Consider the following 17619-nt stretch of genomic DNA (forward strand, 5'->3'; position numbering starts at 1 on the left):
TTCATACTGAGAGACTATCTACTCTTGATTTGAAAATTTTATCATTTAGTGCTAATATCATTTCATCATGAACACCTTCTTCAGTTCCTTAAATCAAATCATACTCTTTTACTTTTCCTTCATACTACCTGCCACATTCTAAAACTGTCCATTCATTTGTGTGTTATCTCTCAATTCCTTTACTAGATAATAAGTTCTAAGAGGGTAGAGATTATGCTTAATGTATCTACTGCTATAGTTCCAGTGCCTATCATAGCGTCTGATCCAAGAAGCATGGGACAGGTCCTGTTACGAGTAAGTCACTGGTGGCAAGTAATTATACACATATCCACATATCCACAACACACACACACACACACACACACACACACACACACACACAATTTTTCCAGTCTATAAGCAGTTAGCAAGTTTATATGAGAAAATAAGACCTTCACAAAAACATAAAATAGTTAACGGAAGTTCTGAAAGAATGATAGAAGTCTTAAGTACTGGTTATTCAGGGACAAGCAAGACTTCTATGTTTAAAAAATATTTACATGTGCTGGGTATAGCAGTTCATGCCTTTAATCTGAGCCCTCAGGCAGAAGGAAGTAGATCTTTGGGAGTTTGAGGCCAGCCTGTTCTACATAGTGAATTCCAGGCCAACCAGGGCTATCTAGTCCCAACAACAGCAAAATAGAAAACAAGAAAAAGAATCCAAAACAAAGCAACAAAAAGTTTGCATCTTTCATAAATATCTATAGAAATTTATTTATTTTTGCTAACTGGAATTGGTACATTGCGTTATTAACCCGAGATTTAAAAAATAAATATAGCATTTATCTTTTATTTGTTCTATTCATGTGAGCTTCCTAAAATAAACAACAACAAAAAACTTAACTATAAGTTTGAGGGAAATTCTACTACAGGAATTTTCTAGTTCAGGAATTCTAGTACACTTTTGTTTGTTACTATTGGCAAGGGCTAGTCATTGTGTATATGTGGTGAAACCAGCTTTCTACGGGTGCTTATTTTGTTATGATTTGGACAAACCAGAGAATCGTGTAAAGTCTGGAGGGGTTGTCTCTCGCTCTTTACTTTCTGTCTCTGGCTATATATGCTTAGATACCTTCCAAGTGTCTCTGCAAATGAGCACGCCAAAATATCAGTTGAACAGTAATTCCCAGTGTTAAAAACTGTTCTGGCTGAAAGTCCATGGTTTGATGTATCATTCATATTGTACATTTTATTTAGTGAGGTTTGGCGTGTTAGATCTACATTTCAGTCTGGGTTCCTGCGCACGGTGCGCGTTTGAACCAGGGTGTTCACACAGGTTGCTCTGGAGCTAGCATCATTCCCCTTGCCTCAGTCTCTTTAAATGTTGGGATTATAGAGGGTATGGTGGCGCATGCCTTTACTCCCAGCACTAGGGAGGCAGAGGCAGGTGGATCTCTGGTGGATCTGTGAGTTCAAGGCCAGCCTGGTCTACATAGTGAGTTCCAGGCCAGCTGCTGCTATGGGGAGACCCTGGCTCAAAAAGAACAACAACAACAAAAAAAATTGGGATTACAAGAATGAACCAAGAGTTTGAAATTTTCAGTTCACACTGATCATAAAATAACTGGAGGATTTTTATTATTGTTTTTTATTTAGAACCACTTTCTGAGTATGTGTGTGCGAGGCATTGTACAAACAATGAGGACATGGAATACGTGATTTTTGTTCCCTAAATTTAGAATGAATTGACAGAGGAAGAAATTGAAGTCACAAAGGCCAGTTAGTCACTGTGGCCAACCACTTAAAATCACATTACTATTGCTGTACTTTTAATATTCCTATTAAGCAACGACAACAAACACCTTACCTTCCATAAAAAAATAAGGAATTTTTCAAAATATATTGTCAAACTGAAAACTCAATAAACAGTATTAAGGATTTGTGTGGTCACAGGCAAGAATTAGCAAATTAAGTATTTGAATGCTGAGCTGAACCGAAAACACCACTTAGCACTTGTAGGGAGAGTCTCAAGGTGAATTCCAACAGAAATAATGTAACTTCAATGGTTATAACGAGCGCTAGTCGGTTTAGCTACTTTACACGTGCGCTAACCGAGAGAAGTCTGGTATAAAGCAAGCTCAATTCGGAAAAGCGATCTTCCACCGCGCGGACTGCCAACATGCACTAGTTCGGCGCCTCGGCCTCCTGCCCTCACACCACCTCCTCCGGCGTTGGATGAACTTCCCTGGGTCAGCAGACTTCCATTTTTGACAACGGGATTATCGTCATTTTATTTTAGGTAACCACGTCTAGAACAGCGCCCAAACAGTCCTCTTTCCAGACGTTCCTCCTCCTACCAGCGCTCCTCGTCCTGCGGGGGGGGGGGGGGGGGGGGAAGAAGCCGGCTTCCCATTGGCTCGCCGTGGAGCATTGCTGGCTCTCGATTGGTTGAGACAAGGAGGCGGGAGAGAGGTGTGTCCCTAAGTCACTCCGGCCTGCACAGTCTCCTGGCTGCACAGGATTGTGGGAAGGAGGGGGAGCCTGGGAAGTACCAAATACCCGGAACGACCTTCGCAGGTCCGGGCCTTTCCTGTCCCGACCGTTTGTCTCCGCCCACCAGGGGGGCGGGCTCCGCCCCCACGCCGCCCGCGCGGCCGTCAGGTGATCGCCGGCAGTCACGGTCACGTGGCCTGAGCGGGTTCGCCCGTGCTGGCCATGGCGGCCGCCGTGTCCAGTGTGGTGAGGCGGGTGGAAGAGCTCGGGGACCTGGCTCAGGCCCACATACAGCACCTTAGCGAAGCCGCGGGGGAAGACGGTGAGGGAGCGGGGCAGAGGGAGGAGGGCGGACGCTGGGAACCGCGGAGGCGCGCGGCGGTCGGAAGGGATGGAGGCGCGGCCTGCGGTCCGAGGCGGGGTCCGGGGTCGTGGCCCACGGAGGGCTGCAGCCTCCGAGCCTGTCCCCTTTGGCCTGTCATTTGCCCTCTTCTCAGAAGTCATACTGCCAAAGTAGCGCTTTTCGTAAGCCTTGAAATCTGTTTTGTTTACATCCGAGACAGATGTGTGTTGTCGAGTCTGGGAAAAAGGAAGAGTGAAAAAAAGTACATATGGACATTTAAATAAATGATTTTACTGAGCGATGGTACTTAATGACGAATTTTGCATTCAGCAAACAGACATGCGTAGCAGTTCGCTTCTCATTACCTCGTAATTTTCCGTTTTATATTTTCAATTCAAAACTCAACTATAAATAAAAAGTATTCTACACTGGTGTAATTTAATTTTTTGTTTTGGTCACATCCTGGTTCTTACGAGGGCAGTGTATTAGAAGTTTGGAAATGTCTGAACTGTTTCCTTAGGAAGAAAAAACTTGGTTAGGGATTATGTCGATCTTCTGACATCAAACCCGTTTGCTTTTTATTACTTCTTAGTTGCCATTTGGGTCTACAGTACTTTTTGAAGCCCTCACGCAAACATAGCCTTTTAAATTCTTATGAATAGATTCATAAAAAAAGTAGAAAAACATTTTTCCAAGTGACTAAATAACTGGCATATTTATTGAATAGGTTCTACAATAAAATGGCTTTTTTTCAATAAGGAATATGCCAGACTATAACTTTTTAAGACCATGTTCTTCAGAAAACCACAGAGCACAGTGAAGCAGGATTCAGTAGTTATTACTTGGGATGTATCCAGGCTACTTTAACTTCTGGCTTTATTTGGATCAGTCTAGAGAATTCAAAACATAGTTTTTTATTTGCTTGTTACCGAACCTAACAGCTATTCTTATTTTCTTTTGAAAGAGGTCTTTAATCCATTGTAGAATTTGTTCTTGCTTGGAGGCTTTGTGCTTCTGGAAAACTGACTAAAATCACAACAACGAGCTGTTCACATTAGAGCAGCTAATTAAGCTGGGCATGGTGGTGCACGCCTTTAATCCCTGTACTTGGGAGGCAGAGGCAGAGGCAGGCAGATCTCTGTGAGTTCAAGCCCAGCCTGGTCTACATAGCTACTTCCAGGCTAACTGGGGCTGTAGGGAGACCATGTTTCAAAAAGACCAAAAAAAAAAAAAAAAAAACCCCAAAAAACCCCCAGTTTTAAAATTAATCTTACTTTTCTTTTTTTTACTTAAAAAAATATTTTTATGTGTGTGCATGTGTTGCCTGCAAATAGGTAAGTGCACCTATGTCATGCAATGCCCAAGGAGGACAGAAGAGACTGTTCTATCTCCTGGTACTGGAGTTATTGACAGTTGTTAATTGCCATGTGGGAAAATTAATCTTACTAAAGAATTACTAGCAGAATTTTCTTAAGTTTCCTTAAACTTGCCATGTATTTGAATTAAACTTGGTTATTCTTCATACAACCATAACAGTTACACCTTCGAAAATTGTCCTTTAACGTAACCATTATGTTGTTACTAAGCTGTCAGTATTGGTTGTTCCTATTGTTTTATTAAATTCGATACCATAAGGCTAGTCTTCATTCAGCTTAAGACTGTTGTTCTATTTATGGCCTTTTTTTTTGTTGTTGTTCACTTATTTCTCCCTAAAAGTATCTTATTTTCTTATGTGGAAATATGCTATAGAAAGGACTTTTCCAGAGAGTGTACAAGAGTCACTTTTATCTTTTGCCTTGCCTGTTGTTACCTGAAATATTTCTAGTAAAGAGTGTGGGTTTTTTTTTTTTTTTGTCTTTTTGAGACAGGGTCTCCCTGTAGCCCCAGCTGTCCTGGAACTCACTATGTAGACCAGGCTTGCCTTGAACTCACAGAGATCCGCCTGCCTCTGCCTCCCAAGTTCTGGGATTAAAGCTGTGCGCCACAATGCCCAGGTAAGAGTGTGTAGTTTTAAAAAATATTTTATTTATTATTTTTAGTGTACGAGTATATTGTCTGCATGTATGCGAGTGCACCCGTGTCGTGTAATCCCATGGAGCTCAGAGGGGGGCTTGAGATTCCCCTGGAACTGGAGTTAACAACGTTTCGTAGCTGCCATGTGGGTGCTGGGAATCGAACCTGGGTCCTCTACAAGAGCAGTCAGTGCTCTTAACCGCTGAGCCATCTCTTCAGCCCCTAAAGAGCATGTACTTTTAAGGGTTTCTCCAAAATGATAGCTTATGCCACCACTATAGCTCTCCAGTAGTAATTATTATGACATCTTCCCTCAGTAGTGACTTAGTTTAATATAAGTCTTTGCATTTAAACTAGTTTGGAAGTTAAGAGGAAAATATGAACAGCTTGTAAAGCTGTAAGGAATGCCATGTTCCCTACTGTTTTGGTTCTCAGTAGACTCTTATTTTCTGGGTTGTGTGATTGGTACTTCTGGGTCAAGGAGAGACAGGATGCTAAAGAGATGGTGTTCAGTTCAGGTGAATAGTGAATCTTACAGCAGCCAGAAGTCCACTAAATCTACAGCTTAGTGCTTTACCTGGGAAAACTAAAGGTCATTATATGATTGCCAGTGGATAGAACCTGATGGTGCCTTTGTTCAGTACTGAACAGCTTATCCCTTTATGTAACTGCAGAGGCTGGATCAGAGGCGACCAGACAACTGCTACATTGTTAGCAGATGATGAGGAAAGGCTCTGTATTTCAGAGGAAAGGTTAGAGACCTCAGTATCCAGTACTATAATAGGCATATTTAAATTTTACTACATGAGGTGATACAGAAAGGTGGCTCTTTTGGGGGGCTCACAAACTGAAGACAGGCAAAGGAAGTATGATAAAGGGGGAAAATGAGATATGAAGGTTGGAAAGCTGGGTGAGTTGCGGTTAGAAGGCATATCAAAGTATTTTGTTTCTTCTGGGTTTTAAAGGAATTTGGTAATTTGTTCCATATCAGAGTTTTAAAGGAATAAGATAACCTAATCATTATGTAATTTTAATTACAGCAGCTAGGAATATAATTATGATAAAGTTACAGTTGCCCAAAGTCTAATAGTTTATGAAGATTTTGTTCGGTCACTCATTCTTTTAAGAAACATTTGGAATTACATTTATGAAATTATATCTATTCGGTGGAAACTTTTTCTGTAGACTTGTGTAGTTTTTGTATTATTCCAGTACAAATTTTAAATTTGTTATTTAAACATTTTGAATGTATCAGCATTGCAAAAGAAGCATTATAAAAATAGATTGTGGGCTAGGGAGATGGCTGAGTGGGTAAAGAGCTTGCTGTGCTAACATGATGAACTGAGTTTGTATCCCCAGCACCATGTAAAGGCTGAATGGGCATGGTGGTCCACCTGTAAGCCCACCTGTAAGCTCTGGCTTTGGAAACAGGATCCCTGGGGTGAGCTGGCTAGCTGGACAAGCTGAGTCATAGCAATTGAGGAAGACACCTGATGTCAGTATCTGGCCTCTGCATGGATCGCCACACATATACACTCACATATATGTGAAGACACATGTACATCATGTATACTACACATGCAGTACCCCTCTCCCCAAAGAAGCTAGCCTTGCTTAATTCCCAAATAAACTCACTTAAAAAAAAATATTGACTGGGGCTGGAGAGATGGCTCAGCGGTTAAGAGCACTGACTGCTCTTGCGGAGGACCTGGGTTCAATTCCCAGCACCCACATGGCAGCTACAAACCGTCCTTGACTCCAGTTCCAGGGGAATCCAATACCATCTTCTGATTTCTGCGGCACTGCACGACATGGGTGCACTCACATACATGCAGGCAATACACTTATAAAATTAAAAAACATAATAATATTGACTGCATTTAAAAAGTAGCAACATTGAATCTAAAAATCTTTCACTCCTTTGCTTTTGATAATGAATTTCCCTAAGTTACCTAATGATTGGGTATTATGTATGAAATACTTCATGTTTTAGGTAAGATATTACTACCTTGTTTATCCATGTGCCATAATATAGTTTCATCACATCATTTCACATACATAACTTTTTTTTGCTTTAATGGGACTTTGAATATATGTTAATCATGTTTTTATTTTTTACAGATCATTTTTTAATTCGGGCCTCTGCAGCTTTAGAAAAATTGAAACTCCTTTGTGGAGAAGAAAAAGAATGTTTAAATCCATCAAATCTTCTGGAACTGTACACACAGGTACTAAAATGTGAACTCTGGCTTTTTTTCTGCCTTTGGTGCATATGTGTCTGTGTGTATGTGTGGTATATGTATGTGTTTGTATGGATATGTGCACATGTGTGTGCCTGTTATATACATATGTGCCTTAAGAGGTTGATGTTGGGTGTCTTCTTCAAATACCTTTATTTTTTATTTAAAAAAAATTTAAATTTATGTGTATAAGGTTTTTGTCTGCATCTGTGTAAGTGTACTCAAGTCATGTAGTTCCTGAAGAGGCCGGAAGAGATCATCATATCCCCTGGAACTGGAGTTATATATGGTTGTTAGCCTCATGTGGGTGCTGGGAACTGAACCTGAGCCCTCTGTAAGAACAGCCAGTGCTCTTAACCACTGAACCATCTTTCCAGCCCTTCTCACTTTTTTGTTTTTTTTTTTGAGATAGGGTCTCTCAATGGACCTGTAGTTCATAGATACAGCTAGACTAGGTGGCCAGAGATTTACCTGATTTTGCCTCCCAAGTACTGGGGTTACAGGTGCTCACCACCACACCCAGCTGTCTACATGCATGCTGAGGATCTGAACTTGAGTTCAGATGCTCACATGGCAAACACTTTATTGACTGAGCTCTCTTCTCAGCCCCTGAACTCTAGCATTTTGAGGGTAGATTGATAAAGTGGTAAACTGCCAAAGTTTAATTGAAATGAAATAAAATATTAAAGTCTTGTATTTTAACAACAGCAACAACAAAAATCTTCATTTATATAAGGTATTGTACAAAGCAGTAAGATTTACTAGATGTGATAAGAATATTAATATTAACATTATTAATAATAACTAGTCAGAATACTATTGTGCTGGATAGCTTTAGTGTCAACTTGACACACCTAAGTTGAGGGAGCCTCAACTGGGGAATTGCCTCTATTGGACTGGCCTGTGGCCATGTCTGAGGGGCATCTTCTTGATGAGTGATGTGGGAGGGCCCAGCCCACTGTGGGTGGTGCCATCCCTGGGCAGGTGGGCCTATGTAGCATAAGAAAGCAGGTTGAGCAGGGGCCAGGGGAGCAAGCCAGTAAGCAGCATTCCTCCATGGCATATGCTCCAATTCCTGCTTCTAGGTTCCTGCCCTGAGTTCCTACCTTGGGCTCCCTGATGAACTGCGACCTGGGAGATGTAAGCTGAATAAACCCTTTCCTCCCTCAAGTTGGTATTGGTCAGAGTATTTTGTCACAGCAATGAAGAAAAAAAACCAGGACAACTGGTATATGCAGTATCTTAAGACCTTGAATATTTGGAGAGTAATGCCTTATATTTTTCCTCTGAAATTCACTTGGCCTTAGAATGCTAAATATTACTCTCTTTGGTATTTTCATACATATCTTTCTGTTCTACTCTTTCACTTTCTTTTCAAATTCAGTCCTCTTTGGATGACACCTGTTTTCTTGGTCTTTTCAAATACTGCTGAGGCAAGCTGACATTAAGAAATAATGTCATTTTAGTAACTGATACTTGTATAGCACTGTATAGCACTTTATAGTTGGTAAAGCGCTTTTGTAGGCCCTTTCTTGATTGCTGAGGGTTAATAAACATGAAGTAGTTATAGAAAACTTGGTTAAGTTTTCAGAGTACCAGTTTATAATGTTGATAAACTGGGTATAGCACTGCACTTTCTCATTGGAGGTACATACAGATGGTTTCTGCCTCCACTCGTGGCTGAGTGAGCCTGTGACAGCTGTTAATAAACCTCTAAGACCCGATTTGGCAGTTACCTTGCCTAGTTTTCTTTCCTTTCAAACTTTCCTTGTCTCTTGTGAATATCATCTATGTCTTTCAGATGAAGGTCTTCTAAACATTTTAACTCCAAAAGTGTAGCAAAAGACCTGAAAATACAGATTTAAATTGTATATACCTTCTTGAACTTTGTTCATGTTTCCTCTCCCGTGGGATACTGATCTCTCTCCTGGCTGAGGCCTTATCTCTTAAATATCACTAACTGTGCTAGGTAGTGCTTGAAGGGTTTCCCATATATTCATTTTATTCTCAAAGCAAAGTATTTTGAAAGGTGCTGACTTGTCCTTGGTTAATTTGGTGACCAGTAGAAAAACTACCCCTCACTACAACCTTGTTTCCTTAGTTGTAATCCAGCAGATTAAATTAAGTAAAAAGGATTAGGAGTTTTACAGTACTTAAACTGAGTTTTACATTTAAGGCTGCTGGGTACTTCATGTGTGAACTGCTTGTGTTGATGACGTGCTTCCACTATGGAGTGGCTTGGGAAAACAAATCCCCTGAAGATTCAATATAGAAAAACTAGAGGAAGACCATAATGTTTCAAGCGTCTAGAAAAATTTTAGGGGCATACATTTGTAAATAGTAAATAATGTAACAATTGTTTACATTTTCATAATTATGTTACATATGACTAACATATTAATTAAACATAAGTATTTCTTGAAACGAAATAATCATTAATCTATTGTATTAATAAAATGCTTATGAGTTTTCTGTAGTGTCACAAATTGCATTTATAGCTAGGCATTTTGCTTACTTCCCCAATTTAAATACTACACTAGGATGCTTGAATGCCTAATCAAGCATCTGCATATGTGAAGTTAAACTCTTAGGAGTTACTTTATCAAGTTTCAGTCTTTTACACATACTTTTTCCTCTTTGTCTTAAGGCTATTTTGGACATGACATATTTTGAAGAGAACAAGCTAGTAGATGAAGATTTTCCTGAAGACTCTTCTCCACAGAAAATAAAAGAGCTGATCAGTTTTCTTTCAGAACCAGAAATTTTAGTTAAAGAAAACAGTATGCATCCAAAAGTAAGTTTTATACTTCCGTGAATTTTGATACAATACTGTTGTTCTTGCTGTCCTGCACATTAGTAATGACTCTGTTTCTGTTATTCATGGGTATAATTTTGTGTTCGTTTTAAATTAATATTGAAGGAGGGAGATAAGAGCTTAACACTACTAACCACTGTCTCAGAAAAGTTTTATATTTTGCTAAATATTTTTAGACTATTTACATAATGAAATCATAATTGCTGTGCACTGTCTAACCCTTCTCTAAGCATAGATATTCCCCCTTTTCCCTTTATTTTTACAGTGCTGTATTTTCTTGAAGGTCATAGCAATCTCATTACTACATTTACAGTTATTGTCGTCATGAACATTTGCTCTCCTGCTTGCTAGTATTGATCCCCCATCTATAGCATGCTCATTCCTCTTTCATCTTGAGGTTTTCTCTACCCTTGTCAAAACTCTCCTTTTTGTTTTCGAGTCTCCTTCATCCTCTGCTAGTGGCTGTCTATCTGTCTTCGATAGCCTCTTCACACATTTTCATTGTCCTCAATAGTTAGGTTTCTATCTCTAGTCCTAGATAATCTTATTATTTTTTTACATTTATTTATTTGCTGTGTGTGTATTCCATTGAGTATGTGTGGAGGTCAGAGAACAGCTTGCTGGAGTCCATTCTCTCCTGCTACCATGTGGGGTCCAGAGATTGAAGCCAAGTTGTCAGGCTAGACAATCAGTGGCATTACTTGCTGAGCCATCTCACCAGCCCTGCTGGATATTCTTACAAGCAAATTATTTCCCATATTTAAGTGCCTGCTGACTATCAACCTAAATGTCTTCTTTGCTCTTATATTGTTTAGGACAGGCTAGCTGTAGAAGCAAATTACCTCAAGATTTAAAGGCCACTCCAACATAAACATTTTGATTATTTAAAATTATTTTTATGTGTGCCTTTTCATTATTTTAGCAATTTAATTGTTATTAGATTTGCTAGTTTCTATTTCTTGATACTAAAATAGATATAATGCTAATTCAAGTAATGTATTTCTAAAAGGGGTACCTTTTTAATGAGATAATGAACTTTGCATATTCCAAGTAATGGAGAGGAATTTGCTACTATACTATTTCAAGTTATTTTGTAAGACTGTTTGTAAATATAGTGCTATTTTGTTGTATATGTGCCAGTATTTCAACGTTTCGATTCAAACATAAGCATTCCTGTGTAAATTAGCTAAACATGGCCACATTCTATGACATGAAAGTGCCTTTAATTTCTTAGTTGTTTGGAATTTGATTTCTGCACACAGAAGGCTCTCTTTTTAGCTTTGCCTTTTTTGTTGCAGCCTTGTAGTTTGCTTGGGGATGAGCTCCTGGAATGTCTGTCTTGGAGACGAGGAGCCCTGCTGTATATGTATTGTCATTCTCTGACTAAGAGAAGGGAGTGGCTCTCAAGAAAGTCGAATTTGCTTCAAAAGGTAAAAAGATATTTTGTGTATTTTCTGTTTTCTAATGTCTTTGAGATAGGCTCTCACTATGTAGCTCTGGTTGACTTAAACTTGCTGTATAGATCAGTTTGGCCCTTAATGCCCAGAGATCCCCTGCCTTTTCCTCGCTACTGCTGGGATTAAAGGTGTGTACCACCATACCTTATGTATATTTTTGATTGTTGACATTTATAGGTTTCAAAAGATCTTTGTAATTTATAATGACAGTAGTGAAATAAAGGATCTTGGCTTACATTTTAGGCCTATTACTTATTAGCTATATAATTTCAAATTGGAACTGTCTGTGAAGACTAAGATAACTCATGAAAGAATTTCATCATTAAAGGAATTCTACATGTTTTAAGTTCTTGATTTTTATTTTATTATAAGTAAGCTATATTAATTTCTAAGTATATTTTCTTTGTTCTGGAGGAAATAGTTTTGTTGAACCTCTTTGTCAACAGATCACCCCTAACAAGCCCACATGACCCTGCTCCTGAAACAGTATGACCTGTGATTCATCTAGACTATTCTAACGAAGTCACTATTCCAAACTTAGTATTGTGTCACTAAGAATTCCAGCTCAGGCTAAAAGTACTCACAGTTTATGTAGGCTTAGAAATGGGAGGTTATACTTTCAGATATAAAAATTTAAGCCAGGTGTCATGGTGCACACTTTTTAATCCTAGTACTCGAGAGGCAGAGGCAGGTGGCTCTCTGTGAGTTCAAGGCCAGAATGATCTACATAGCAAGTTCTAGATGAGCTGGGGCTACAGTTAGACTCTGTCTCAAAATGACCAAAAATAAGGAGAAAAAACATTTAATACAATATTTTTTGAATTTTAAAAGGCGGGTACAGGGCTGAAAATAGAGCTCAGCAGTAGAGCACTTGCCTAGCATACATGGGGCTTTGGTTCAATTCTAGCACTTTTTCTTCCATATTCTTCTTATTTAGAAGAGTGAGTCCTCATGCCATTGGAATATGATAATCATTATATATACCTGTATATTAGTCCATTTTTCTCTTGAATAAAGAATTAAAAAAAAAAAGCTTGTCGTAGTTCTTTATATAATACTTTAAATTCTTTGGCTTTGATTTTCATTTAGTACCTTGTTGATGGAATCACTTACTTGCTGCAGATGCTAAATTACCGATGCCCTATCCAGTTAAACGAAGGAGTTTCTTTCCAAGACCTAGACACAGCTAAATTACTAAGTACAGGTAATGTGATTTCTTTTTAAAGTTTTCTAAGTGGTTTTTTAAGATTTTAGAAAGCTTCCTAACTTTATTCTTGTTTGAATTTCATTCTAGGTTATAAATAAACCAAAGCTTTTAAAGCTTTAAAAGAGATTCAACTAAAATCTTTTCATATAATGTAGAAAAATACTTTTCTTTTTTGAGAGTTTCCCTATAGCCCCAACTCACCTGGAATTCACTATGTAGATCAGACTGAGTTGGCCTTGATTTTGCAGAGATCCACCTGCTTCTGTCTCTGCTGGGATTAAAGACATGCACCACCATGCCTGGTGAAAAGTACGTTTTTAAGAAAAATATTTATTTTTAATATTTTATGTATGTGAGTGTATTGTCTGCATATATGTACGTGTACCCTTGTCATGCAGTGCTTGCAAAGGACAGAAGAGGGCATTGGATCCCCTGGAACTGGAGTATCAGATGATTGTTAGCTGTCATGTGGGTGCTGGGAATTGAACCTAGGTCCTCTGCAAGGGCAGCCAGTGCTCTTCGCTGCTGAGCCATCTCTCCAGCTCCAAGAAAAAGGTGTATTTTTTTTCTTTTCCATTTATGTGTATGTGTGTGGGTTTGTGTGAATGAATGTATGCTGAGTATGTCAGTGCCCACGGAGTCCAGAAGAGGGCGCCCTGGAGCCAAAGTTATAGGCAGTTGTGAGCAGCCCGATGTGGGTGCTGGGAGTTGAACTCAGATCTTCGAGAAGAACAGGAAGCATTCTTATGAGCCATCTCTCTAGCCCCCTAGCAGAGTACTTTTAATCTGTTTTTTTTAATTTAGGAGTCTGTATCATAGTTACTTTTGCTTATATTCATTTTAACCAGAACTAGATTTGGCTACAGATACCATACTAGAAGTAACTTTTGAAGAAGATAGACATTTAGGGTTTTTTTCATATAAAAAAAGTCCAGAGCTAATAGTTCCATGATATGCTTGTACCATTTTCCTCCGGCCTATTGGAGTTGGAGCCCTTTAGCTTCAGAGGAAGGCCTGTGTTAGGAAGCACAGTATGAGTGATTTTTCCAGAGTTGTGCAGCACGCATCACTGTTTGGCATATTGCTTGTGTTCTCAGTATGCCATGTGTATTCTGGTTTTAGGTTTTTGGAGTGACAGAATGGAATTTCTTTAAACCAAGTCATCGCCTTTAGAGCAGTCTTGTCAGAAACAACACTGCCACTTATTTCACTGGCCAGCATTTAATGCAGTTACTTCACTTAGCTGTATGGAGACCTGGGAAGGATAGTTCTTAACGTGATAAATTGCCATCTAAATTATGGTTCCACTTAACTCCTTTTAAAAATATTTATTATTTTTATGTGTATGAGTGTATTGCTTGCATGTAGGTAGGTGACTGCAGAGGTCAGAAGAGGGTATTGAATTCCCCCGAAACCAGAGTTACAGACAATAGTTAGCCGCTGTGTGAGTGCTGGGAATTGAGCATGGGTCCTCTGCAAGAGCAGTCACTGCCCTTAACCACTGAGTGATCTCTCTAGCCCTGAACTCTGTTTTAAAAAATATTTCAGTAAACCAGGTGTGGTGATGCACACCTTTAATCCCAGTACTTAGGCAGAGGCCAGTGAATCTCTGAGTTCCAGACGAGCCTGGTCTACATAGTGAGTTCCAGGCCAGCTGGGGCTACAGGGAGACCCTGTCTCAAAAAAAAACAAAAAAATTTTTTTAAAAATTATTTTTAGGTGTACGAGTGTATTGCTTACATGTAGGTAGGTGCACCTGTGTCGTGCACTGCCTGCAGAGGTCAGAAGAAGGTGTTGAACACCCCTGAACTGGAGTTACAGATGGCTGTTAGCCACCATGTGTGTGCTGGGAATTGAGCATTGATCCTCTGCAAGAGCAGCCAGTGCTCTTAACTGTTGAGCCATCTTTTTAGCCCCTGCACTGAACTCTTAATCTGGGACACTGTTTAAAAGGAAAAGGTGAGGGTGGCCCCTAAAGCCTATTTAGAACCAAAGAAACAAGCCACATATCATCCTCCCATTCTTAGTTACAATGTAAGAAGAGTTGTGGCCTGGAATTCTCTCTTCCAGGGGCCCATGACCTTAGTGCCTTCTCCAGATAATTTGAATATGTTATCTGCTAACTTCAGTTGTTTCTTTTTAGAATAAAAATGTTCAGGTAATGCTCTTAAAGTATTTCCCAGGGAAAAAGAAAATAACATGGACAGCACAGTAGTTTTGCTACAGATCTCAGTCCTCTTTGGATGTCACTGTTTTTGTTCTCATGTAAAGAAGGTTGTTTGACCCTAATCCACCTTACTGTAAATGATGAAGTTACTAGCTAGGAAATCTACATCTTATAGACTGAATTCCTCCTAAGGCGTTGTCAAGAGAGGCTCTAATTATATTTTGTTAGCCAATCTAAAATGTAATTCTTATTATTTAGGAAGAAATTCATAATGTTTGAGGAAAAAGGTTTATAGTATTCTGACTATTTAAAGAGAAAAGTTATATATGAGGCATCAATATATTTTTGTGACTAGATCTTGGTGGTAATTTACCCAATTTTGGATAAAACCACAAAAAATCTTTGTAAGTATGATTATTTACTTTTGATAATTAAAAGAGAACTTAATTGCATTAGTTCTTTGGGTACTACCTGTCTGATAGTAACATTTTAGCTATTGAAAATTTGTAAATGTATATAAGCCTCCTGTTGTCACTATTGAACTAAGTGCTAGAGGCTGAGAATTGTGATGTTTAGGTATGGCCTTCTCAGCTAAAAGGATTTATAGAAACACCTTTATCACAGTGTATCTGATATCAAATGGTAAAAATCAAAATACTGTCCAGCTTTCATGTCCTTGGTTTATGCCCTTTTAAAATACCACTGAAGACCCTTCCTCCTTTGCAATCCTTTAGGTAATACAGAACCTGGATTTCAGTCTCATAAACAGCAGCTCTGTACTGTTACTGTCAGCTCAGCTGCCTGGGTATATTATTAAAAATACAGGTTTCTGTGTACTCCATACAAGTTCTAATGAAATATGTAAAGTCCTGAATTGTTAGAATGCAGTCAGATTTGGACATTACTACTTCCAAAAGATACCTGTCTGGCCACATTTTATATATGTGTATATATAATGTCATCTTTCACTCATTCTTCATGATTTATTATGATATTATCTTTCCATCACTAAAAAAATAAAACATGGCAACCAAATTAAAAGGCAGAAAGATTTGTTTTTGCTCAAAAGTTCAGAGATAAATTCATTAAATGATTGAGCAGTGCATGGTATTGCAAAGCTCTTTCACTCTGATAGCCAGGCTACAGAGAAAGGAGGGGTGAAGTCCCAATATAACCTTTAAGGTCAGGTCCATAGTGACCTAACTTTAATCGACATTGTCCACTAAAGGGTCCTCTATTTTCCACCAAAAGTTGGTGATCAAGCCTCTGTTTTTTGTTTTGTTTTGTTTTGTTTTGGTCTTTTTGAGAGAGGGTCTCCCTGTAGCCCCAGCTGGCCTGGAACTCGCTCTGTAGACAGGCTGGACTCAAACTCACAGAGATCCCTGCCTGCCTCTGTCTCCTGAGTGCTGGGATTAAAGACGTGTTCCACCATTGCCTGGCTTAAGCCTCTAATACATGACCTTTGAGAGGATATTCCAGATACAAGCTGTAACAATTATTTTCCCTCTCTTTCCCTGCCCTACTGTCATATGTACATTTATTATAGCTATGCAGTGGTTTTGAAAAAATAGATTCTGAATTTTAACTGGAAATTAAGTATCAAGGAAAATTCACAGAAGCAAAACCCACAAATATATACGTTCAATCTCATACCTGATTCTTATACTCTAAGATTGAGGCCCAGCAATTAGCATTTTAGTAGGTATGCTAGGTAATTCAAATACAGGCTAATGTTTGTGAACTACTCTAGCTAAATATAGTCAGACATTGCCTCTCTACTAGCACCTTCCCATGTGAGTTGTGTGTCCTTTGGTGAGCAGTATCTAGTTTTTTCTATGATACTTATGATATTTAATGGAACTCACTATGGAGACCAGGCTGGCCTCGAATTCACAGAGATCTGCCTGCTTCTGCCTCCCGAGTACTGGGACTAAAGGTGTGTGCCACCATGCCTGGCCCATACTTATGATCTTTTAACTACAAAGGAGTAAAGTAAAAAGAAATTATTTTGTGTGGTAATATGCATTGTATTTAAGCAGAAATTGTTTTCTACATAGAAAATATAGTGTGGCCTTTTATTTTCATGAATGAGAATCTCAGATTCTGCTACTCAAAGATTTTTCTAAATTGAAACAGTGCTTTAATGAGTCAGAAATTCTGCTGAACCTGTTACTTCTCTGGGTACTGTTTTTAAGTAGATTTTGAAGTGGTGTGAAAGTGACTGGCTCTAAGGACAATTTCTGGGACTTTAGTAGATTCAAACTGTGGGAACTGCAGCCTGCTACTCCAATAGTCATAGTTTCTGTTGAGATGTTTAGGTGACATCGTGCTCATTTATTTGAGGTAAACTGCTTATCACACAAGTACTTGTACATTACAATAAACCATTTATTTGTGCTTTAATGACCTTAAGAAGTTGAATGATCATGTATACATACCACTTTATGTTTTAATTATTTATTTTTTAGTCTTTCGGTTTTATTGAGAAGTTTTCAGTATGTAGCCCAGTTTGGCTTGGAACTCCCATGGAATCTCAGGAAGCTGGTCAGCAGCTGTAATCCTCCAGTCTCACTTCCCAGAATATTGGGATTATGTGTGTCTTAGTCTGTTTCTTCATTGCTGTGACAAAATACTGTGACCAATACCAACTTGAGGGATGAAAGGGTTTATTTAGCTTACATCTCCCAAGTCGCAGTTCATCAGGGAGCCCAAGGTAGGAACTCAGGGCAGGAACCTGGAGGCAGGAGCTGGAGCACAGGCCATGGAGGAACACTGCTTACTGGCTTGCTCCCCTGGCCCCTGCTCAGCCTGCTTTCTTATGCTACATAGGCCCACCTGCCCAAGGGTGGTACCAACCCACAGTGGGCTGGGCCCTCCCACATCATTCATCAAGAAAATGCCCCTC

The 17619-nt window shown here is 39.1% G+C and overlaps 1 protein-coding gene across 1 annotated transcript in view; it reads left to right on the forward strand.

Moving 5' to 3' along the window:
- Positions 1-2634: 2634 nt before the first annotated feature.
- Positions 2635-17619, forward strand: part of CUNH5orf51 (chromosome unknown C5orf51 homolog) — a 21161-nt gene continuing 6176 nt past the window's right edge. The window contains exons 1-5 of the mRNA XM_008842103.3: positions 2635-2794; positions 6950-7056; positions 9716-9862; positions 11182-11313; positions 12430-12544. Coding sequence (XP_008840325.1) covers positions 2695-2794; positions 6950-7056; positions 9716-9862; positions 11182-11313; positions 12430-12544 — 601 coding nt within the window. The 5' untranslated portion in view covers positions 2635-2694. The remainder of the gene's footprint in view (positions 2795-6949; positions 7057-9715; positions 9863-11181; positions 11314-12429; positions 12545-17619) is intronic.

The sequence above is a fragment of the Nannospalax galili genome, unplaced genomic scaffold (assembly GCF_000622305.1).
Source record: "Nannospalax galili isolate Female #2095 unplaced genomic scaffold, S.galili_v1.0 scaffold139, whole genome shotgun sequence".
Taxonomy (NCBI): Eukaryota; Metazoa; Chordata; class Mammalia; order Rodentia; family Spalacidae; genus Nannospalax; species Nannospalax galili.